This window comes from Lactuca sativa, chromosome 4 (assembly GCF_002870075.4).
Source record: "Lactuca sativa cultivar Salinas chromosome 4, Lsat_Salinas_v11, whole genome shotgun sequence".
NCBI classification, from domain to species: domain Eukaryota; kingdom Viridiplantae; phylum Streptophyta; class Magnoliopsida; order Asterales; family Asteraceae; genus Lactuca; species Lactuca sativa.
In genome coordinates this window covers 165,392,590-165,417,205 of record NC_056626.2, presented here as the reverse complement: position 1 = coordinate 165,417,205, position 24,616 = coordinate 165,392,590, and the positions used below count along the sequence as shown (strand labels likewise).

The window sequence follows — 24,616 nt, the reverse complement described above, 5'->3', positions numbered from 1 at the left end:
GATTGTCCTAAGGAATAGGCATGAAGTCCATCGTTATCAGGGTTTATCCAACATGCACTAAGTCCATAACTTTCGATGTTATCTATTAGGCACAACTGCCAATGTTCATTTGTAAGGCACTAAGTCCATAGCTTCCAGGGTTTTTAGAGTACATTTGGTGAACATGTCTTTCACAAACACCTACAGGTTGCAAGCCTTCTAGCGTTCCACTAGACTGTCTAGAATAGTCTGTGGTCGTCATCTATACTCTGCTAGATGACTGGATCAACTCTAAAGTCAAGGCTTCTCATCATCTTTCACCTCTCATCATCTATATAATCTTTCATCTCTCATCATTCATCTACCTATCTTTCCCAATATATTTATAGATATAAAAATACATATACAATTTAAATCACGTACAACATGTATAAATCGTTCAACTAACATAGATATCAGGTACACAGATAATAAGCACATATAGCATGTATTAATATTAAATATTTCATATCTATGTGTAAGATGAAAGTAACCATGCACTCACTTTTTAAAGTGATGACTCAAAATTCGGGCAACGCTTCGCTTCTAGCAACTGTCTTTTCCTTTGACGTAACCTACTGTCGTTATCATTACGTCTTAGTTTATTATTTTTTGTGACTAATTATTAGTCTAGATTCATCATTAACTCAAAGTCTACTTCATGATCTATCAAGTAAGGATCAGCCAGGTAGGACAGTTAGGAGGCATGACCATTTCGGCATATAGCTTTTCTGAAATCCAACAACCAAGCCAGCGTGACCGTTCTAGACACCTCTGCCGTAAGTAGATCAATCAGTATAACGACTTTGAATCACTAATAAATCTTGTTTATAATTTCATAATAACAATAATGAACTTAAACATAAGTTATACTTAGAGTACGACAAGCATAACTCAACTTACAGACGGTTTAGCGTGAAACCAGGCTCTACGTGGGCATAACTTCTGAGCCGAAAGCTCTTCTTCTTGGGGCCTTCTGGCACTCCGAGACTCGCTACTAACTCCTATAGAGGGCTAGAGAAAAGGTCATAAGACCTTGGGAGGTTTAGGAGAGAATTTGTTGAAGAGGTGTGGGAAAAAGAGCGAAAAACGCCTTCTATTTATAGGCTCTAGCAACTTCGTACGCGGGGTGTACGCGAAGAGTACGCTGGGCGTACTCATGCTACATATCACGATCTTGTGTAAAGCTGTGGGGAAGAAGGTATGGCCTAGATCTTGCCACGTATCACTCGCTGGTTAATCCCAAAAATTAATTATCTTCTAAAATTTGTAACTTTTCCAGCTCCGTTTTTGACGTTCTTTATATCCATGCGTAGGTAGCGATGTGATCTACAACTTTCGTTTAGACTCCATCAGCTAATTTTGACTTTATTTTTAAAGTTATATTTTAATAAGCTTAGACATTTAATGTCCATTAAAAATTCATAACTTTGTCCTCCGACGTCCGTTTTCGATTGTCTTTATATCGTTAAGCTCCTATTAATGAGATCTTCAATTCTCGTTTAGGTTGTGTCGGCTAATCCGATCGATCTAAAATTCGATTTCTAGGCTATATACTGCTACACTGAATCTTAGAAAAATTATAACTTCCTCAAATGAAGTCAGATTTGAATGTTCTCTATATGCACACTCTCAGTTTAACGTCTACTACGACTTTTGTTTAGATTTATAAGGCTAAAAGGTATTTTATCAAAAAATTACTTTTTACGATACGCAGAGTCGTGTGTTTAATCGCGAAACTTCGACGAGTCATAACTTCTTCGTTATAAGTCGGATTTCAGCGTTCTTTATATGCACGAAATCCTTTTGACATATACTATACCTTTGGTTAAGATTATTTATCCTAAATCATCTTCTATCAAAAAGTCATTTTTAACGCTTATTATCTCTAAATTGACTAACACAAATCTACGGACGCTACAAATAGATTTCTAGTTTCAGTCTTTTAGAGATTAAATATGAGTTTTAGGTATGGTAGATAGAGATGAGGTATCTAGATTGATTCTTTGAACAAGTTTGGAAATACCGAGTCTCGATCAAGTAGTCATCGAGTGTGATGGAGTAGGATCTTCAAGAGGCATCAAAACAACAAGGGAAAGAGGTGCGGCTAATGGAAGATAAGAAGATGGTGTGTTTGAAGGTTACGAGGCAATGATAGTTATTGGGGATGTGGTATTAGTAGTTGTCAGAGTCGGTGCTGAGGTGGAGGATGATTATGATGACAGTGTATCGGCAACCAAAGATGGGGGAGAGGAGGAGATGTGACATCCCCATTTTCACGGCCAATTTAAAATTTTTTATTTATGCTTATTTAATTAAGAGTATACCTTTTTTTGTAGAATTCATTCCCAAAACATAATGTATTTTCGAAGAAACATTTTTCATTTATATAAAACTTTGGGATGTCATCATTCGATGCATACAACATAAGCATAAACAATTTATTACAAGCCTTATAACGTTTATTTATATTAATGGCCTACAAAATCCTCAAATCACTCATCATCCTTCTACCTTTGTAACGATACCTGTGATACAAAGAAACTAAGTGGGTCAGGCGTGGGAGCCTGGTGAGCACATATGGTTTTCAACCCACAATAATTAATTTCTTTATTTATATAACTCACATCAAATAATTTCACCCGATTAGCCTTTCCTGTTATTCTCACTTTTTGATCCTAAAATATTGATCTCAAGGGACCTATCTTAAGGATCATTATAAACAACGAGTAAACATTACTCATTCGGTGATTCCTTTAGCAATATATGTCAATAAGGCAACCATGGGGGGATATAGTACATCAAATGAACAGATAGTTCATTAACACTTACAGGTTGCGAGCCTACCAACGTTTCCACTGGATTGTCTAGAATAGTCAGTGGTCGTCAACTATACTCTACTAGAGGACTGGTTTATCAATCGTCATGGCCACTTATCATCATCTCATCTTTCATCACCCATGGCTACCCAATATATTTTACATATTTATATGAAAATACATATATGATTAAATCAAGTATAAATCATAATATTTCATCTAACACAGATATCAAGAACACAGAAAATAGGCACACATAACATTTAATCATGTATATACTTTAAATCTACGGTAAGCTGAAAGTAACTATGCATTCACTTGTTAAGGTGGATGCTTCAGAATTTGGGCATCGCATCGCCTTAGCACTTAGTTTTTCATTTAATTTGACCTAGGTTTAATTATCATTAAGTCTCAATCTAATATTCCTCATGAATAATGATAGTCTAGATTCATCAACAATCCCAACGTCTACATCGAGATCTATTAAGTAAGGAGCAACCATGTAAAATCATAGCAGAGGTAGAGTCCGTTTGGTATACAAAATATACTGTTTAGAAATCTCACTTTAAGCACCTCACTAAATCTTAGCCTAGACATCACCCCCGTAAGTTGACCAATCAATATAATGACTTGGAATTACTGATAAATCTTATTTATAAATTTATAACAACGACTATGAATATAAATATAAGTTACACTAAAAGCAATATAAGTGTAGCTTAAATTACAGAGATTTTCCTGAAAAAAGTTGGAAATTGCACTGGAAAAAATTCGGCTTGCTAGCTTCTAATTGTCGGGTTCTTAGAGACCTCATAGATTCGCTAAAAACTCAAATCTAAAGAGAATTTTGGACCAAAGTAGAGAGAAATTCGAGTGGGAGTGTATGGAAGGTGTGGGGAGAAGAATGGGGCTACATATCTATTTATAAGACAATCTTGATTTGTTCACCGTGGCATGTTGTGGTCGGCAATCCTTCCTCCCAGAGTGTGACACGTGGCGACTATCTACTTGTGCAGCGTGGAAGGAGGGGTAGGTACGACTGAAACTTCAAAAATTCATATCTCGCTCATACAAGCTCTGTTTTCGACGTTCTTTTATATCCACATGTAGGTATTTCTGAGTACTAGAACTTTGATTTTGACTCTATCGGCTAATTCTCGCTACATTTTGATTTTAATAGTCTACGAAGATTACACTGCAAATGATTGTGTAACTCTCATTTAGATTGTTTCACTGATAATCAACCGATCTAAATTTCGCTTTATGTGTTAACACAACTATGCTGAAACTTCGAAAAATCATAACTTCCTCATATGAAGTCATATTTAAGCATTCTCTATATGCATGCTCTCAGTTTTAGGATTACTACGACTTTCGTTTGGATTGCTTAGGCTAATAAGCAACTTATCTAAAATTTACTTTTTACGACACACTATGTCGTATTGGTGTTAATGCAAAACTTCAAAGGATCATAACTTCTCCGTACGAAGTCAGATTTATGCGTTCTTTATATGTACAGAATAATCATCACGACTACTAAAATTTTTGTTTAGATTATTTTCCCTAAATAATCTTTTATTTTTTATGCTTATTTTAGATCTAATTATTAAGTTATTTTATAAACTTATGTATACACATAAATCATGAATATTCAAACAAATTTCTTTCATTTATTCATGTAAAGATTACAATTGTTGACTAACGTCGGTTACATATTCTAATAATGCCTAGCGAGAAACGCGGGTGTTACAATTATCTCCCCTTAGGATGATTCCGTCCTGAAATCATGCATCAACAAACAAATATCGATAGAGAATCCTCATTTCGCTTTCTGTCTCCCAGGTAAGGTTTGGCCCTGCCGTATGTTTCCATCGCACAAGCATTAATTCCACCATCTTATGTCGTAACTTCTTCGTCTTATGATCAACAATCGCTTCGGTCTCATCAATTAACTGTAGCACCTAGTTCCTGGTATGAAAATTTTATCTAAGTATTTTGCATTTTTAGCCTTGGACTCGTCGAGTTGTAGGCCCGACTCGCCGAGTAGAGCCGGGATATGGAACACGTTTAAGTTGGCGACTCGGCGAGTCCATATTCTGGACTCAGCTAGTCCCCGTTGTCTGGTGAAACCCTAATTCCAAGGGTTTGCACCATATTTAAACCAACCTTATGCGCTCCAAGCTCGCCCCCTTCACCCTCAGAGCCCTCTATATCGTTCTAACATCGTTCCTTGTGAGATTGAAGTGCTTGGTGTGATTTCTTGAAGACTTTGAGAGAGAAAGGGGAGTAGATCAAGAGGAGAGGAAGGAGGCCAGGCATCTTGGTGTTATTTCAGAGATTTCCTTGAGGTATAACTCAGTTTCCCTCTGTTTTCATGCTTATAGTCCCTTAGAGCTCCATTAAAGTCCTTCTTGAGCCATTTCCAAGCTTGGGTATGAAGTAGGGTCTGTGATAAGCTGATTAACCTTTAGATCTAGGCATGATTGAGCTCCAAGAGCTCGGATCCACTGCCTTTATGAAGCCATATTGCATGAAAGCCCTAGATCTACTCTTTTAGTGCATTTTGAGCCCTAAAACCTTCATTGGTGTTTATTTACACATAAAGTTGGAAACTTTACGTGTTAATTAAGCCCTAAGAACCCAGATCTATGTATGGAATGAGCTGGATCCAAGCAAAATCGAGTATATAGTAGTTACATGTGGTAGACTTGGCGAGTCGTTCATCGAACTCGGCGAGTCGAGTCGCGAGTCCCCGAGTTTTCCCCCTTTTTGTGCTTACTGAGTGGAGTCGTGAGTCATGGGGGGGGGTGACTCAGTGAGTCGGAAGCCAGACTCACTCATGGAGGGACTCGGCGAGTCAATGCCCTGACTCGATGAGTCCAAGGCAATCTTCTTGCCTCAAGAACAGACTCGACGAGTTGTTCATACAACTCGGCGAGTCTCAGCATAGAATGTTCTTCGGATAAAGATGATCTCGACGAGTTGTTCATACAACTCGGCGAGTAGGATGAAGGACTATTGGTCATCGATTTAGAAGGAAAACTCGTCGAGTCAATGCCTAACTCGACGAGTAGAGACGGGATTATGGTTAATCGAATGGATAGGGACTCGGCGAGTTGGCAAGCCAACTCGGCGAGTCGGGCCAATTGGAAGTTGACTTTGACTTTGACTTTTGGCTTGGTTAGGGGTTAAATGGTCATTTACCCTGAGGTCGGTTAGCAGTATTTGACTGAGTGTTTTGTGGGAGTTATAGTCGGAGGATTTCCGGGGCAGCAACAACAGAAGACAGTCAGTTCCCACACAGATCAGCAGCTACTTTGAGGTGAGTTACCTTCCAGTAGCGGTGGGTTTATGGCCACAATGTCGGCCCACCAGTAGGAGTTGCATGTTAGATGATTGTCTCTGTGATATTCATCTAGGGTTGTTACTACCTGTGATATGTTTATGTGCCAGTATGATATGATGCTATGTGTAAGTGACAGTAGGGGGAAGATCGTCCCCAGATTATCGGTCGATAGGGCCGAAGGGGCGGTCATGCCCAGCCATGCTAGATAGATTATGTGATATATGTGTTATGTGGTAGTAGTAGGGGGTGAAATAGTCCCCAACACCCGATCGAGAGGACCGAATGGGAGACCAGCACCCATATATGCTAATCAGTATCCGGTCGAGAGGACCGAAGGGGAGGCTAGCTCCCAGATATGCTAGATAGTATCCGGTCGAGAGGACCGAAGGGGTAGGTCGGGCACCCAGATATGCCTGACAATATATGTATGTTATGTAATTGTATGGTATGTGGTATGATTGGGGAACTCACTAAGCTTCGTGCTTACAGTTTTCAGTTTTGGTTTCAGGTACCTCTTCTTCGAAGGGGAAGGAGCTGGCGCGGTAGCGGCACATCACATACATGCTTTGTATTCCGCACTATGAGATCTTTTTGGGGATTTGTACTCTGACATTATTATGTTTTATAAAATGGTTTTCCAGACACGCGATATCTTTTATGAAATGATATGATCGGTGAATGTTATAATTCTAATGTTTTGCTAAGTATATGTTTTAAAAATGAAATTTTTGGCTCGTATTTTTGGGACGTTACATTAACCTTTTATTTTCATCAATCCTCATCTCTGAGAGTGGAATCACATCGAGAACTTCTCCAGTTGATTTCATCAAATAACAAATATGAAAGGTGTTATGAATACCTTCCAGTTCCTCTGGAAAATGTAGCTTGTAAGCTTGGTTCCGAATTCTCTCAAGAACCTTGAACAATCCAATGAACCTTGGACTTAGCTTCCACCGATTACCGAATCTGATAAGTCACTTCCATGGAGAGACTTTAAGCAACACTTGTTTTGTAACTTCAAAAGTAATTGAATGTCGCTTCTTATCTGCATAGCTCTTTTGTCGGTTCTGAGCTGATATCATCCTTTCTCTGATTACTTTCAATTTCTCAACGCTTTGATGGACAATCTTAGGACCCATAAACCACTTATTGCCGGCCTCGAGCCAACAGACGGTATACGACACTTCTGTCCATACAATTCTTAATAATGTGCCATCTTAATGCTCGAATGGTAACTATTGTTGTCAGAAAATTCGATCAATGGTAGATGCTCATCTCAGTTCCCCATAAATTCTAAGGTACAAGCTCTTAACATATCTTCTAGTGTTTGAATCGTTCTCTCGATTTGACTATCTGTATGAGGATGATAAGTTGTACTCAAACACAATTTTGTACCCATCTCTTCATGTAGACTCTTCCAAAATCGAGAAGTAAAACGAATGTCACGGTCTGACATAATTTTCAAGGGAATACCATGAGTTTTCAATATCTATTCTATGTAAACTTTTGCAAGTTTTTCCATATACCATCCCTCATTGGCTTCTATGAAATGTGCACTCTTTGTTAATTGGTTTATGATTACCTAAATCATGTCGTGACCTCCCTTCGTTTTGGGCAATTTGGTTATGAAGTCCATGGTGATATCCTCCTATTTACCCATGGTACCGGTAAAAGTTCCAAATTCCCATACAATTTCTAATGTTGCGCTTTAACTCTTATGTAGGTCATACACTCAACTACTTAGCAATATCAAGCTTCATCTTTGGCCACCAGTGTAATGACTCAAAAATCACCACAAATTTAAACTTTTAGAAACAACCCGTAGTCATAAAATGTTTACAAAATCATTATTTCTAAATTGTTTATCCATATCAGAGTATCCTAAAATCATAAAGCCATAGACAAAGGATGTGTACGGTCACGTCTTCGCCTTCCCGCGATCATCAGAAGTATCTGAAATAATAAACTAAAAATAATAAGCCAAAGCGTAGTGAGTTCCCCCAAAGTACCACTACATAAAACATATCAAACAAATAACATGCATAACTAAGCCTTCAGCTTGAATGGACCGCCTCGTAGGTCCTATAGCCTATCCGGACCGCTCCCGAGCCTTCGGCATGACTGGACAGCCTCGCAGGGCCTATAACCTCTCCGGACCGCTCGCTGGGCCTTCGGCCCGGACCGCCTCGTAGGGCCTTCGCCCCAGGTATATTATCCTTCAGCACAAAGCAAGACCGCCTCAACCCAACCAACCATAACATGTCGACATATACATAACACATAACCAGTCAACAGAAATAGACAGATACAGATCACTATCGCATGCTAGCATCCTATATACCAGGATACCGATCAGATATATCTATACAACATAATTATATACTATCATATAATAGGATATCCAATCCATTGGGTCGGTCTTGGTGCCTTCGACCTACAAGTACAGTGAGGAAGACTCACCTCAAAGTCTGAAAAAAATTGATCAATACTCTGATCCCGAATACCGACTCCACCCAAGTCCTAAATGTCCAAACATTTCCCATTAATAAAATAATCATAATTTCCTAAATTACCCTTGGTTGAACTTGGTCAGAACTAACAAGTCAATTGAGTCAACCCAACCGAGTCAACACAGAACGCGTACACGAGGCGTTCTTAAATCTTGACCGCAGACGGGAGGCTTGACCGCGTACACGATGCGTACTCCAGGTTACACAGGGTGTACGCTCAGACTTCTCAAAACTTCATTGAGAGCTTAATGCCTTAAGCTCTTACGTCCAACTTTCAGATCCAAGGCTATATTATCCTCAAGAGTCATAAAGTTTCCAACTTTATGACTTTGCATGTCCATTAAGTGCCCCAATACCCTAAAGTACAACATCTTAATGCATTAAGACCCTCTAAAGAATGCATGAAACAAAACTAACCATCAAAACCACATTTTTATGACTCAAGACCCCGTGTGGCCGCACCTCCAGCACACCCCATGGTCGCCACTGACAGCGATATATGGTTTCCATATAGGAATATGTTAGTGAATAATGCAATTCTTATTTGCTTTCTCATAATAATCAATTTCATTAAACCATACCATCTATTTTGAATCTATAAATAATCTAATAAACTTTTTTAAACAAAATAATATTGTCACAGCATGAACAATTAATTATTACAATTTACAATCAAATCAAACACTATATAATCTATTCAAAACCAAAGGGGTTTTAGTCTATATAATGGTATCCGATGTTGTCATCCTTCCTTGAAGTCGAAAGTTTGAATATCAAAATAGATATAGATGAAATAATTTAGGAGTAATTTAATATATTTGCCGTTTAAAAAAAATTATTATTCATTCAAAACATAGGTGCAACCGTGCAAATAATTCATAAATATTGTATCTTATATTACCAAAAATACAAGAGAAACGATAAAAAAATTCTCAATCTCCGTGAATTTCTGATTATTTCTAAAACAAAATTGTCAAAGGAAGGAGACAATTTTTTCTGTTAACGATAACCGACACGTGTCAGCTTCCAGGTTGTCTGTTTTTATCCGCTTTTCTTCATTTTGGTCACCCTCAAATTCGCATGAAAGCTCTCACTCCCCACCATCCGCTCTCTGTGATTTCCAATTCCAATTCCAACCTCTCTCTGATTACTCATTCTTTGATCTACAGAAGGCTATTGATTCATCTGATACCTCGCCGGATAACACCGATAATGGCTGCAACTTGTTCCACAGACGATTATTTGATGACAACTTTATTTTGGTAAGAACGATTTCGACATGTTAGATCAACTTCGACGTTATATTGGAAATCTGGCTTTGAAGGAGAATTGAAAGCTTGTTGTATCAGGAATTCAGGCGTAATTTCACTTTCGATGTTTGTTCGGAATTCGATAGTACGATGATCAGATCGTTCACTGTTTATCGGCTTTAGGTAATTAGCTTGGTTTACGTGTTTCATTAATCGGTGGTGTACTGGTGTTATCAGAGGAGTTTTGGTGTTGATTATTGTGAGATTGTTCGTGGCTAGACCTGTGAATAGAGTCTGTGAAAAATCATCTAAAGTGGCGAAAATGGATTTGAGTACGGCGGAGGAAGAATCTAATTCAGATCAAATCGTGCATACACCGCCGGAAATCGATTGGGAAATGCTCGATAAATCAAAGTTTTTCTTCCTCGGCGCCGGACTTTTTTCATGTGTCTCCGCCACACTTTACCCCGTCGTCGTATTGAAAACCCGGCAGCAAGTTTCTTCCTCCCATTTATCAAGTCTTAAGACGGCGTTCTCGATTCTCCGGTATGAAGGTTTCCGAGGACTCTACAGAGGCTTCGGGACTTCACTGATCGGAACAATTCCAGCTCGAGCTACATACATGACAGCACTAGAACTCACCAAGAGTAACGTCGGAACGAGTATTATCAAACTAGGGTTTCCTGAGCCTACCGCCGCCGCCATTGCCAACGCGATGGCCGGACTCAGCGCAGCATTAGCGGCACAACTCGTTTGGACACCGGTTGATGTGGTGAGTCAAAGACTCATGGTCCAGGGAAACGACTACAGCAATCAGAAAATCTCCACTTCTGATCAGAAATCAAACAAATACATGAACGGGATCGATGCTTTTCGAAAGATTCTCAACACCAATGGGCCAAGAGGTTTGTACAGAGGTTTTGGCATATCGATAATGACATACGCACCTTCAAATGCAGTTTGGTGGGCCTCATACTCTGTAGCTCAAAGACTTGTGTGGGGTGGAATTGGATCATATATGTGTAACGAAAACGAAAACGGTGGTGTGGTTGCATTTACACCTGATTCAAGAACTGTAATGGCAGTTCAAGGTGTGAGTGCAGCCATGGCAGGTGGTGTTTCAGCTTTAGTTACAATGCCTTTGGATACAATCAAGACAAGATTGCAGGTTCTTGATAGCAGTGACGACAACAATGGGAGGAAAGTCCCAACTATTGGTCAAACCGTGAGGAATTTAGTAAGAGAAGGTGGGTGGATGGCTTTTTATAGAGGATTAGGTCCACGATGGGCTTCCATGTCTATGTCTGCAACCACCATGATTACAACTTACGAGCTTCTCAAACGTCTCTCCACTAAGAATCAAGAAAACTTGATACGATGAAATAAGAAATACAAAATTACAAGGTACCCAAACCCTCTCTGGATCTTAGAAATTGCACTATCTTGATTTCATTTTGTCTGTCCTGCTCATAATTTGTTCTTAGTTTTATGCATGTTTATGTGATTACAGGATTAGACTTGAGGTTCTTCATATTTTGTTCATATGAGATTATGATATATACAATGTCACTATTTACATAATTGAAATCCAAACTAGTTTGCCACTTTGTAGCATCTTTTTCATTTTTGCGATTTTAGATAATGGATTAGGAAATGGGAATCTGAAATAATATTGTATCTTGGTTGGTAGGGGTCCGGGACCTCCTTTGGGGGGATTGAGATTGGGATTTTATACTTTTATTTATGATATAAGTATTAGATTACATTATCCATAAAAAAGTTGAAGAAATTTTGGAATTTTGTACCTTGACAAATGAGTTTGGTGGGAGTGGGACTAGCTGTCAACGGGAATTGGGAACTGTTTTTTTTTTCTTTTTTTTTTTTTTTTAAAGTTTGTATATCACAAGTGGGATGAATCTTTATTAAACTTTTTTAATATTTAAAGTGGATAACTATCTTGCGTCGACATCGAATTTTTATTTATTTAAATTGTAACTGGAAAGTCTGAAATAATAATATAATAATGATTTTTAAAATTATAAAAGTAAAAATTAAATAGAAACGTCCACATGCAACCACATGGACATAATATGTAGGGATGTGTATTTGGAACAAGACAGTTTTTTTTGGACCACTCCTATTTGGGAAAAAAATTTGGACTTTAGACCGGCCTGTGTTGAGGATTACTAGCTCCAGGTTTGGGTTTTCCGATTCTTGTATCCGTTGGACTGATACAACATTATATGCATACGGTACAACTCGTTGAAGTCATACTCAAAATTAGTTTACCTGTTACGACTATAAGGGTGAACATTTGGACTGAAACACAAAATAAACAACTTTGAAGAAACATTTAATATGGTTGGAAGAGGGACAAAATAGAATACTATGCACTGTATTTTAGTTCCGATTGGAACAAAATAGAACAAAATTTAAAATGACAAAAAAAAAAAAAATACATATTAATATCGCATGTAACCTACGATTTTGCTCTTTCTCCTTCTTAGTTTCCTAGTTATTAAATACTTTCACACGATATGAGAGTTTTACGTTTTTTTTTTCTTTTTTCAATTATAACCATCCACTAACTTGGAAGATCTCGACATGAATCTGTTGATGATGTGAAGAACACGAGGGGGTAACCTCTATTCCCTTTTTGATTATATACATAAAATTTATTGAAATATATGTGACATGTATCGTCTATAACAAAAAATATGGAACTCTAGGACAATATGGTAATTTGGACATCAAGTTTTGTTCTTTGTTTTGTGCTAACCTTACCAGACACTTTATAAAAATCAGTTCAGTTGTATTCTTCTATTATGTCCGGTCCATATCCCAAACACTACCTATATGTGAACAATATCAAATTTCTATACTAGTTTATTGATCTATTTAATACAGTCATAAGTTGAATGACTAAAATATCAAATTGTATAAATATTGGTTGTCTTTTTTATACATTAATCCAAACAAAATATACATATAATAATCTAAAAAGTTAAATTTACTTTTTAGTTTGCAAGGCAACATTCTTTGGACAAAATGTTTCAAATTACTTTCTCTCTTAATGTTAGACAGGATAAAACGAAACTGCGTTTGACACTAAGACTAAGACTGCTATCAATCAAATGGAAATCTTTTGTTTTGTCTCACCAAATACAAATACAAGATGGAACGTGTTGATCCTTTGTTTGTGCAAAAGACATATCATCGCCCCCATGTTTACATACAAAAACCTAAACATAGTTGTATTTTAAAGAAAGATTAAAATTCCTAAAATCAGACAAGACAGATTGGTTTGAAAACGAGATTACTGAACTGAATTATACACCAACTGAGGTCCCCACTAAAACATCATCATCACCAACAATTTTCAACAACAGAGTTAGAAAGAGAGAGAGAGAGAGAGTAGTAAAAAGTAAAAAGTAAAAAGTAAAAACAGTAAGTAAGTAAAAGTAATAGAGATCAAGGGCGAGCTCTTTTGTTGCTGCAAGATGGACACTTGTACTGCTTAATGTGTTCAGCTCTAGCTGGAGTGATCTTGACACACTTTCCATGAAACCACTTCTCACAAATATCACAGCATATCCAAAACTCATCCGATGCATAATTCTCTCCACATGCTCCACACAATGTCTCCCCATGCTCATCCTCATCCTCTTCATCATCCTCTTCATCATCCATCTCCAATCCCAATCCCATTCCCATTCCCATTCTCATCCCCCCTTCATTTTCATCTTTCAGTGCTGCTGCTGCTGCTAGGGGATGTTGCTTTGGGTACTTCCCATGAGACTCTGGCTCCCGCTGCAATGACTAAATTCAAAACGGTCAATACAATAAATAGCAACCTACTTTCATTTCTTTATATTAATCTAATGTCCTAATCACAAATTTTTTTAAGAAAAAAAATATATATGGAAGTGTGTTGCTATCTTTTGCATTTAGCCCTTTAATTTATTGTATGCACAAAGAACAAGTTGAGGTAATGATTTGTTTACCATTTTTGAGTTTGACTTGGATTTGGTGCTACTGTGATTAGAGACTGCAGTTTTTTCCTTCTGGGCTTTCTTTGCGATACCACTTACAATTTCAAATATTGTCGGGAGATCATTTATCATGTTAAACAATCGCTTCCTGCATATCATTAAAAAGGTAAAAAATTGAGACATAAATCTAACATTATCCAAGATTTTCAGTGTTACAAGATCTCCATATTAGATAAAAACTCCGTTTTCCATAATAAAAAAAACACACACTTTCTTTTTACGGATGATAAACCTTCGAAGATTATGTAACAGCACAATCTAAACATTATTTTGCATAAATTGTATTATATTACTTCTAATAAAATATATTAAGTACAAGTAACTTTGTTCCACTTATACGTATCGGAAGAAAAATACAAACATGACATGGTAAAAAGATAAAAGGTAAGAAAACAAGAAAGTAAAGTAGGTTGTGTAAAAACAAAAAAGGGTATAACTATGATTTACCTATCAGCTTTATCAAATCCAAATCTGGCACCAAAATAGAAGGCAACAGAAAGCAACCAAGCATCGCTATGAACAGCAACCAAAGATAACCAGTCTTTTTCTTGCATTCCATCTCTAGCAAAATTAATACCCAATGCTGGTTCTGGGAGTTCTGGTGGCACCTCTTCAGCAGGCAAATTCACCTCCCATTGCTCACTAGGAAAACCATACAAACACAAATTCTCCTTTTCTGTACAACACAAAAACAATAATTGTTCACATCAAAAGAACAAAACGAAAACAATAATAAAAACGGAAAAACGAAGCCTCATTGATTTTACACATAGCATGAATCTTTTAGTATGATAATGCTTATGTAAACATTAATATATGCTTCTTAAACAGATCCTGTAAACATTACTCAAAGTAGTTGATGACAATTCATTAGGATACAAATGTATTTCCAATTAGAGTAACATGATTCATGAACACACCTCATTAAGATACCAATCTTGATACCAAAATCCCTAAAAGTGACCTAAAAGAAGTAAATTATATACAGCTTTCATACAACTGAGTCTTTGAACCATAGAGGCGTAGACCAAACCTCCGTTGCATATAATTGGAAAATATAAACCACTAGATTACATAATTTAGCAAATTTGTAGATAAAATCGCAATAATCCATTGCATAATGAAGGTGACCTAATTTACAGTTACAGGTAATGATGTAACAGTAGACGCTGCAAAGTGCAAAAGATTACCAAATACGGATAAGATGCAGACAATTAATCAACGAGTGATGTTTTTTTTATGTGATTAAGCGTCTGGATTTTTTTTTTATTTTTTTTTAGCTCGGTGCATGAAATTGACATGCAGGAGAAAGGATTTAATAGAAGTAAAGTGACGCGCAAGGATAGCGATAGAAAGAACCCTAACCTGGATCACACTGGTGGTAAAATTCTTCAACATCTGCAAAATTAAGTAGAGAAGTTTAGATTATTTAAACGAAAAATCGGTGAACGAAATAGATAACCGATAGAAGAAAAAGACAAAGCATAATCTCACCGGTGGTAAGAGCTTTGATCATTCCGGCACGACGACCTTTGAAATCCCTAAAAACCTCCTCCACTGTGCGAGGATTATACGGCGTTGCTCCTCCTCCCTCCATCTTCTTCTATGAAGATTGCAAGAAATTTAAAATGTAGAAATCGAGAAAAGAACTCTTCGGTGAAACCAGTAGCGAATTACAGAGAGAATACGAGTGTCGAGTAGCAGAAGAACAGTGTCTTTATGCAGAGAGGTCCAGCACTTCCCCCCCTTTGTGTAGTTTAGGAGAAGGAAAAGCAACACGTACGAGAGAGACGAGAAGAAGGCGGATTTGAATCTAATGATAGAAGAGGTGTTTAACTATATTTGATTTATGGGTGATGAGTCCGAGAAAACAAAATCCCAATTTTGGACTTTCTTCGTCCTTTTAAGCGGTGCCCTAATTTGAGAGGGGAATAGGAAGACCTTTTATAACTCCCCAAATGGGAAAAAAAATATATTATACTTTTGTTTTAAAAATAAATTTAATGTTTTAATGAATACTGTTTAAGAAAATATTTAACTATTAATTCAAATACTCAAGGACAAATATCTAAAAAAAAGAAAAGTTGGTCTATCTTCGTAAAAGTTCATTATTAATATTTGCATAATTACGTGGCATATATTAAGTATCTAGTTTTTTGAACTCTTAAATTTAAAAAAAAAAAAAAAAATCATTTTATAAAGTCTTAGTTTTTGGATCAAATAAAAAGCTTTAAATCCAAAAGTTTTTCAATTAATCTTTTTAGAAAAAAAAAAACTCTTTTAGATTTTAATAAATTGATTTAAATATCATTTAAAATAAATAAATATTGCTCATACGTTTTGTCAATTATCTTATATGATTAAATATAAATGCATTTTATATATTTATTTGAAATAACTATATCAACAGATTTTATAATTTATTAATGTTCATCTAACGAGATAATAAATATTTATTATATGAATTTATAACCTAAGATTAATATTTACAATAATATTGATTTTTATTTAAAACTACGAAACACTTGTAATATGTAAAAAGTATTTATCATGGGTTCTTACAAAACTTAGAAGTCTTATTTATTTTATTTGTAAGAAAATCATCATTTACTAATATGTATAAAAACTTTTTTTACTAATTGAGAAGTTCAACCGGCATATATGGTATTAACATTTGAATGATTTTTAACTTCTGATAATTATAGTTTAAAATAATTAATTTATCATCATTAATTTCAATTTTAGTTTATATATATATATATATATATATATATATATATATATATATATATATATATCATTTTATGTAATTTTACTATTTCAAAAGTTTCTAACTATTTCTGTTGAACACCTTATAAAAATAAAAGTTACAACTTTCAGCTTCCAATTTTCAGTTACTTTGGTCAAACACGTCCAAAAACATTTATAAAGTTTTTATTTGATGTTATTTACTTTAAATTCGATCAAAATGATGTGAAAAAAATGGTAAAACATATTTTAATTTAATTTTGAGCTTATTAATTAATTAAAATATGATTTAAAAGTCTTTTTTTCTTCTAGATAAATATTATATAATAGTAACTGATTAAGTTTATTTCATGATGTTATCTTAAACTTTTTTTATTTCATTAATATAAAATTGGATTATATTAAGATGTTTACGCATTTAGTGTATACCTAGATAATGATATGATGGTGACATACAATTATGTGACGATATATTTGAACAACTTTCTTATATAATAGTCAAATTTTAATTTAGGAAGGTTACAAATTTGGTTAAGAAGAAGGAACTTATAATACTGTAGCTGCTAATGGTTATTTTTGCTGATTAATCTTCTATCTTGAACATTTATCATATTCCATGAATATGATTATATCTAGTGTGATGTATGTAATAGAAATGGTTTGTGTATATACTTTCAACGATATATTGAGCCACTTATCCGTTCTCATTCAATCACGGCGCCTCAATTTTTTGAAGACATTTAACCATTACAGTTTAAGTTTTGTTTCATTATGAAACTTTATATCATTGTATAAACCAATGAAACGAAGGTTGCTATATAAGATGGCTCATGTCCTAAAAAAAATTCAAACCTAATTTAAATTTGATGCATTTGTCGATCTCAATCTTTTATATCTACATGTTAGTAAGTTATATATTCTGATGAAATATCATGTTGAATAATAAATAATGAGGAGTCTTCTATATTACAACTTTGTAAATGAAAAAGTTTAAGAATATAGGGTTTCAATTTTTCTACATGGCATCTCTATCTTTTCTCTTGTATCTTACTCTTTTTCTATAACATGTTATATATGGGTATTATACAACATATCATTGAGGATCTAATGAACATTTAGTATCCTCAATATTTAAAATGGTTTTAAGCCTACCAATAAAAGACTTTGAGATCCTTTGTCAGATTGTTCTTCTAGTCTATATAAGACAGTCAGAATCGAATATTTTCACATAGTTCCATTCTCTCATGTCTAACAACAACCACATGAACTAAGCATGCATGTTACACGCATCTTCCAGGCATTAATTGTGTTTTTAGTCGATCAACTAATTCCAAAATGATTAAATCAATTATTAAGTTAACATATAAAATTTGGGAACCTAATTGCAACCGATAGATTTCATATATAGTCATTATGGTAAAATATCATCCCAACATCCTACCATGTCTTAGCTAAATCAATATCAATAAAATGTTTGTATTGACAATGCACAAATCAAAAACGGTTTATACATGTAATAAATTATAATTAATGAACTTAGATTATAATTTAGGGCAAAATCATACTTATTGAACAAGTCTCAAATAACTTGATGCAATCATTAATGGAGGAAATATTTCCCAAAAACTACTACATAATAAGATATTAAAGGTCAAATTTAACCCTAAATATATGTAAGTACTTCGATTACAAGAATAAATATGTATTAATCAATATGTAAGTATTTCAATGATGAGAAAGAAGTATTTATATATGTATATCTATATATACATGTATACATACACACACACACACACACACATATATATATATATATATATATATATATATATAATTTTATCTACTATAAATGATGTATTTCTACCTGTACTATAGTCATTTGAAATATTCATAACTTTTTACTTTCACTTAATTAAAAACAAACCACTCAAGAATTTTTCTTTTAACGTATGATACTTAATGTTAATTATGAGACCAATTGAGAATTATATATATATATATATATATATATATATATATATATATATATATATATATATATATATATATATATAATTCATATTGATAGATTATGTTTGTAGGGTTTAGAGAGTTGTGGGTGGTTTTATGGTAGATTAGATACTTTAAACAAAGACATAATGTCATAAAGCCTTTAAGTTTGACAGAAATGTTTGGTTTTACCCTTTTGCGTATTTATGGTTCATTAAATCTAGAATTTTACAAAAAAAAAATGTTTTACCGTTTTGTGTATCTTTGGTTCATTAAAGTCCTTTAGTTTAGAAAAAATGTTTGGTTTGTTTGGTTTTACCTGATAAACTTGCAAAAATTATTGAATTTGAAAAAAAAAGTTGCAAACCTCCAACATTAATAAACCATAAAAACACAAAAAAGGTAAAACTCAATATTTCTACCAAACTTAAGGATTTTTATGTCATTAGTCCTTAAACAAAAGAAGATTGTTGGTTTGAAAAAGCATACCAAAAGATATGATGCCAAAGATGCATAAGAGAATATATGATGTCAAAGATGCAACCTAGATACATATAGATCTATAAAAGTTTTCTAGCTGAATTTTCTCAATTTTTTATTAGTTTTTTTATTATTATTTTATTGGTTCATGATTTATTTATGAGAAATAGTTGGAAATATTTTGTTTTGATCACACAATTTGTAGTTCTAACTTCCACATTAAAATTCAAATATTTAATTAATTAATATTGATCAACAATGATGCATTTAAATTTATATTTTTAAATATTATACTAATATATTTATATTAAAGTGTTCATCGTCATAAACTAAATGCAAAAACTTTACAAAATAAATAGAAAATGTTGTTTGTTTTTATCCATCATGTTTGGTTTTCTTAACAAAAAAGTTTCAAATATTAAACTTATATATTTCATGTATATGAAAGCATTCGTGTAACATCTCAAAATCACAATAAAAATTTTCATTTTTAATTAAAGAAAAATCATTGTTTCCAATCAAACCCAAGTAATAAAACCCAAGATCAAGTACAATTATTCCAAAATCAATGTATCATAACATCTCTAAAACATATCACCAAAGGATGTGTACGATCACGCCTTTGCTTTCCTCCGATCATCTGAAGTATCTGAAACATAAAACTTAAACGATAAGCTAAAGCTTAGTGGGTTCCCCCAAAGTACCACCAAACAAACATATAACAATATGCATACTGGGTCCACAACCATCGGTTTGGATTACCCCCGAGCCCACAACATGAGTTTAACATGCCTTTCTGACCCACAACTTATGTTTGGATTGCTCTCGAGCCCACAACATAAGTCTGGCTTACCTTTCTGGTCGTCAACTTATGTTTGGCTTGCTCCTGAGCCCACAACATAAGTCTGGCTTGCCTTTCTGGCCATTAGCTTATGTCTGGCTTGCTCCCGAGCCCACAACATAAGTCTAGCTAGCCTTTCCGACCCACAACTTATGTCTGGTTTGCTCCTGGGTTTGTTGGCTTCCACACAGAGCACTATTGCCTCAAACCAACCATACTATGTCGACATATGTAACAGATAAACATATAACCAGAAAACAGATAATCATGCAGATCTAACAGATCACTACAACACAGCAACATCCTATATACCAGGATATATAATCTAATGGGTCGACATTGGTGCCTTCGACCCACAAGTACGGTGAGGAAAACTCACCTCACAATCTGAAAAGATAGCAGAAAAGAACGACACTCCAAATGTCAACTCCACATGTCACATATACAGAAAATAGTGACCTAGAATCAATTCATAGCTCAAAATACCCAAAATGCGGCTAAGTCAAACTTGATCAAAATTCTGGTCAAATGTCAAAAGTTAAAGATTCCTTCTAGGTTGGGTACGCCCTGAGTACTTCCCTCTACGCCCAGCGTAGAGGGTGCCTTCACAATCCACGGTCTCGAACCCTGGTACGCGCAACGTACCTCCAGGTATGCCCAACGTACCAGAGTTGAATCTCAACTTTTCCATTAAGCTCTTATTTCGTTGAGACAAAGCACTACTCTTCATATCCAAATATCAAGGGACGTCTTAATGGAAAAATTCTTTGACTTTATTCATTTGCATGCATTCAAGAGGGTAAAAACTCAAACCCTTGGTCCAAAAAAGTCGCCCAAAACTCCCAAACTCTTGCATTGCTTAATGAGAGTGTTCAAGCTCTCATTTTTATGAATCTAGAAGCTCAAAATTACAACAAACTACATTTCAAGGGCTTGGAGTAGCTCATACTCCATTAAACTAAATATAGGACCAAAATGCATACAACCTTTAGACTAACAAGATCTAAGTAAATGACACATCAAGATCCAAGCTTTATACCTCCAAATAAAGCTTGAGGGCAAGATACTTTTGGATCCAAGATGCCTTGAGCTTCCATGTTGATTCCACTTCTTTCTTCTTCCTTCAAGTTCACCAAAAGTATAATTTCAAGCTCAAAATGATCACACAATGGATTAGGATTAACAAGGAATGATTTGGGAGATGGAGGCTGATGATGGAAGAGGTATTGGAAATATAATGATTCTTATAAAAGGGACCAAGCCCTAAAATTAGGGTTTGACCCTCAGTTACTTAAGCCCGACGTAAGTTGAAGTACGCCCGACGTACTAGGCACACATGCGATTTCCACTTAAGGATCCAAGGGACCAATTTTGCAAATAAATTTCATATTAATGGTATAAATGGAAAGTACATGGATCAATGGTGTTACAATTCTCCCCCACTTGAATCAGACTTCATCCTCGAAGTCTGGTGCTGCAAATAAATCAGGGTAATGCTCTCGCATCTCTGCCTCGGGTTCCCAAGTCCATTAAGAACCCTTCTGATGCTGCCACTGGACCTTAACCAAAGATACCACATTGCTATGTAAGACCTTCGTCTTCCTATCTAAAATCGCCACTGGTCTCTCAACATAGTTCATGTGATCATCAGCCTGAATATCATCCAAATGAACAACTGGTGAGTCATCAGCCACACACTTCCGAATTTGAGAAACATGGAAGGTGTTGTGAATAAGCTCCTCAGGCAAATCCAATCGATAGGCTACTTGCCTATCCTGGCTAATGACTCATTTTATTGACCATGCAACGTGGCGTACACTTTCCCACATTGTCCTATTATACTTTGAAGATTTTTCTACACCACATCTATTGAAGATTGAAGTCCCGGTTCCAATTTTTGTCGGAACATTCACATATGTCACTTATTGAAGATCCAAGTTCCATATTTAAAGAAGTCCACGTTCAAGATGTACAAGTTATCCACACGTTCAGAATTTGATCTTGCCACTACTACCCCAAGGGAGTTTGTTCCTTTTTCTTCCTTTTTATCGCTTTTATATTATTTTATGCATACAATGAGGGAATTATATGTAATAAGTGTGGGGTAGGGGGGTCAAAAAGTAAATTACTAGAAAAATTGAAAATTTTTAGACATAGATTTGGAATAATAATCTAAAATTTAATTTTAGTAATAATAGTTTAAACTTAAGTTGCTAGTGTTGCGTGGGATGATCCGATGAGAGCTCAAATGTTTAATTGAGCCAACATATGTTATATATAATATATTTATGGCTTCCCATTCCTAGTGAAAAGTCATGAGTTATGAATAAAGGTTGAAGTTAAGCTCCTTTGCTTAAGCATGTAGATTTTGAGAGAAAAAGAGTTATATATATAAAAAGAGAGAGAAATTACCAAAAAGTTGAAGAATTTTGGAGCTATCAAGTATGAAGATCGAAAGATCAAAATTCAAAAGAATAAAAAATTGAAGATACCGAACATCAAACAAAAAGGTGGTGAATTCAAAGAAATCAAAGATCAAATTTTAAATCCATTGTGGTATCTAAAGTTGTAATTTATAGATTATGTATGATTTGGTAGCTTAACCAAAAATACCTTGAGGTTAAGAAAGATTTATGAGGATTGATTCAGAGGGTTACAGAAATGAGTATCATATAAGCTAAGGGGTGAAGCTTCATAAGGAATGTGAGTATTTAGGATTGAGAAGTTACTAAGAGAATTAGACATAAATATACGCATTGAGGTCTTGGTATAATGCCTGAGTTTAAAATGGATTGTTCTATGTGATGCTAGTGATGAAGGGTTTAAATTAAAAATAATTAGTTTTGCTTGAGGGCAAGCAAAAGATAAGTGTGGGGTATTTAATATTGCCATATTTTTACATATTTTTAGGCAATATTTAATTATATTTTTATTAATATTTTGGTTATTTGCATAGATAAATGGTACTTATAAGATTAAATTACATTTTGCAACCAAAAGAAGACATCTTGAAGAATAAGGACTAAAAGCGACAAGATTGGAACTTTGGAGGTTAAAAGCTTAAAAGATGAAGAATTCAGCTAAAAACGTCCTCACGACGTAAGCATGGTTATTCTACAAGATAAACATCCGAAAGTAAGAATTCGTGTTGGATACGGATTGCTACCGAGCTCACGACGTGAGATACCTTGCTCACGACGTAAGTAGGTTTATTTCGGAAAAATATATATATCCTTGATCTTCACGATTTTAGGAGGTTGGCTGGATTAGAGAGAGTTTCTAGAAGACGATTTTCATAAGTTTAGAGGCTAGAAACTTGGTAATATACCTAGGAGGAAGAAGAAGAACATACTTTACTTTTTATTTGGTACATTACTATGCTATTGATTATGAAGTATAATTGCTTGTTTGTTAGTATGAGTAGCTAAATATAGCTGCTTTTGTTAGCTAGATGAAGATGGAACTCATGAACTAGTAATTTGATTATGGATTCTTTTAGTTGGTTATTTGCTTGTGTTTGATTGTTTATACCTAGCATGTTAGAACTTGATACTTAGGATTGCTTAAACTCATGTTCTGTGTAGTTAGTGAATATTGAATTGCATGAACTTAGACACCTGGTAATTTAGTGACCATTCAATTGCTAGAGCTAGGATTAAACCAATCTTAGGTAAGTAATCAAAGTATTAGTTTTGGTTGTGCTAAAGAACATATATTGTGATTATAATATTGTGTTTACCTAATCAATCTACATAGCTCCAATCCATTTAATAATTGATTATATGTTAAATTATGTGTAACTATGCATAGATCTACATGAATTAATTCAACATTAGTAAATTTGGACTTGAATTGCTAATAAAATATTAATTGGTAACCAACGAGAATTATCCTTAATTTTAGCTAAATAATGAGGGAAAGTGGATTCGAACTAACATGAGTGCTTTTCGTACTTGATTGAATTAGTTGTTAATAATTTAAGTTTATCTAAACTTGCAAAATTAGATATAAACCAATTTACTTTGCTATAGTTTTAGGTTAATTTAATAGTGAGTAGATTAATTAGTTAAAACCGTTCCCTGAGTTCGATACCCGAATTTTATGCTATACTATTTGCGAAGGGGTACACTGCCCTGGGTCGAATAGCTAGTAGATTAGGAGGTAACATTAGGTGTAGCTGTTTCAGATGCATCACCATCCGACAAGTCAAGCACCTCTCTGTTGGATTAGTGTCTAAGTCCATAACTATTTTGGTATGTACTTGACCCGATGGTGCATGGTCCTTTTGGGTTGCCTTCACCAAAACAACTTGATAGGATGAATTATGGAGAGAAAGGATTAAATATGATTTATTTATATATTATGAGAATAATATATTAAAGGAGAAATCATATTGTTTAATTAATATTAGTCGAGAATTAATTGGTAATTAGTTTTGTGACTAAAAGAGATTAATTAAACTTAAGGGACTGGAATTGTAATTATAAGATAATTGCAATTTGGGCTATGGATTGCCTTATATTAAGGAGTGGACGAATTCTATGGGGAAACCCATTAGAAATC

At 34.7% G+C, this 24,616-nt stretch overlaps 2 protein-coding genes across 4 annotated transcripts; one reads left to right on the top strand and one right to left on the bottom strand.

The window, feature by feature from the left end:
* The first annotated feature begins 9,748 nt into the window (after window positions 1-9,748).
* On the top strand, window positions 9,749-15,752 carry LOC111908604 (uncharacterized). 2 transcript variants are annotated; one of them, XM_042901207.2, is made up of 2 exons: window positions 9,749-11,347; window positions 15,301-15,752. In XM_042901207.2, exon 1 carries the CDS (start codon window positions 10,266-10,268, stop codon window positions 11,322-11,324), a length of 1,059 nt encoding a protein of 352 aa, XP_042757141.1. In that variant the 5' UTR covers window positions 9,749-10,265; the 3' UTR covers window positions 11,325-11,347; window positions 15,301-15,752. The 2 variants fall into 2 exon arrangements, with proteins under 2 accessions (XP_042757141.1, XP_023760192.1); XM_023904424.3 differs by lacking the exon at window positions 15,301-15,752 and adding an exon at window positions 11,454-11,547.
* On the bottom strand, window positions 13,243-15,631 carry LOC111908605 (PHD finger protein ALFIN-LIKE 4). 2 transcript variants are annotated; one of them, XM_023904425.3, is made up of 5 exons: window positions 15,490-15,631; window positions 15,361-15,393; window positions 14,443-14,671; window positions 13,948-14,083; window positions 13,243-13,762 (listed from the first exon to the last, which is right to left on the bottom strand). In XM_023904425.3, the coding sequence occupies exons 1-5, from the start codon at window positions 15,590-15,592 to the stop codon at window positions 13,415-13,417; spliced, it is 849 nt and encodes a 282-aa protein (XP_023760193.1). In that variant the 5' UTR covers window positions 15,593-15,631; the 3' UTR covers window positions 13,243-13,414. The 2 variants fall into 2 exon arrangements, with proteins under 2 accessions (XP_023760193.1, XP_042757142.1); XM_042901208.2 differs by having other exon boundaries at window positions 13,243-13,753.
* Window positions 15,753-24,616: the final 8,864 nt, after the last annotated feature.

Coding starts and splice junctions, on each gene's coding strand:
- LOC111908604 (XM_042901207.2), top strand. CDS start 10,266: ATGGATTTGAGTACGGCGGAGGAAGAATCTAATTCAGATCAAATCGTG.
- LOC111908605 (XM_023904425.3), bottom strand. CDS start 15,592: ATGGAGGGAGGAGGAGCAACGCCGTATAATCCTCGCACAGTGGAGGAG. Junction 14,084..14,442: donor GGATTTGATAAAGCTGATAG/GTAAATCATAGT, acceptor AATGATATGCAG/GAAGCGATTGTTTAACATGA. Junction 13,763..13,947: donor CCAAGTCAAACTCAAAAATG/GTAAACAAATCA, acceptor TTTTGAATTTAG/TCATTGCAGCGGGAGCCAGA.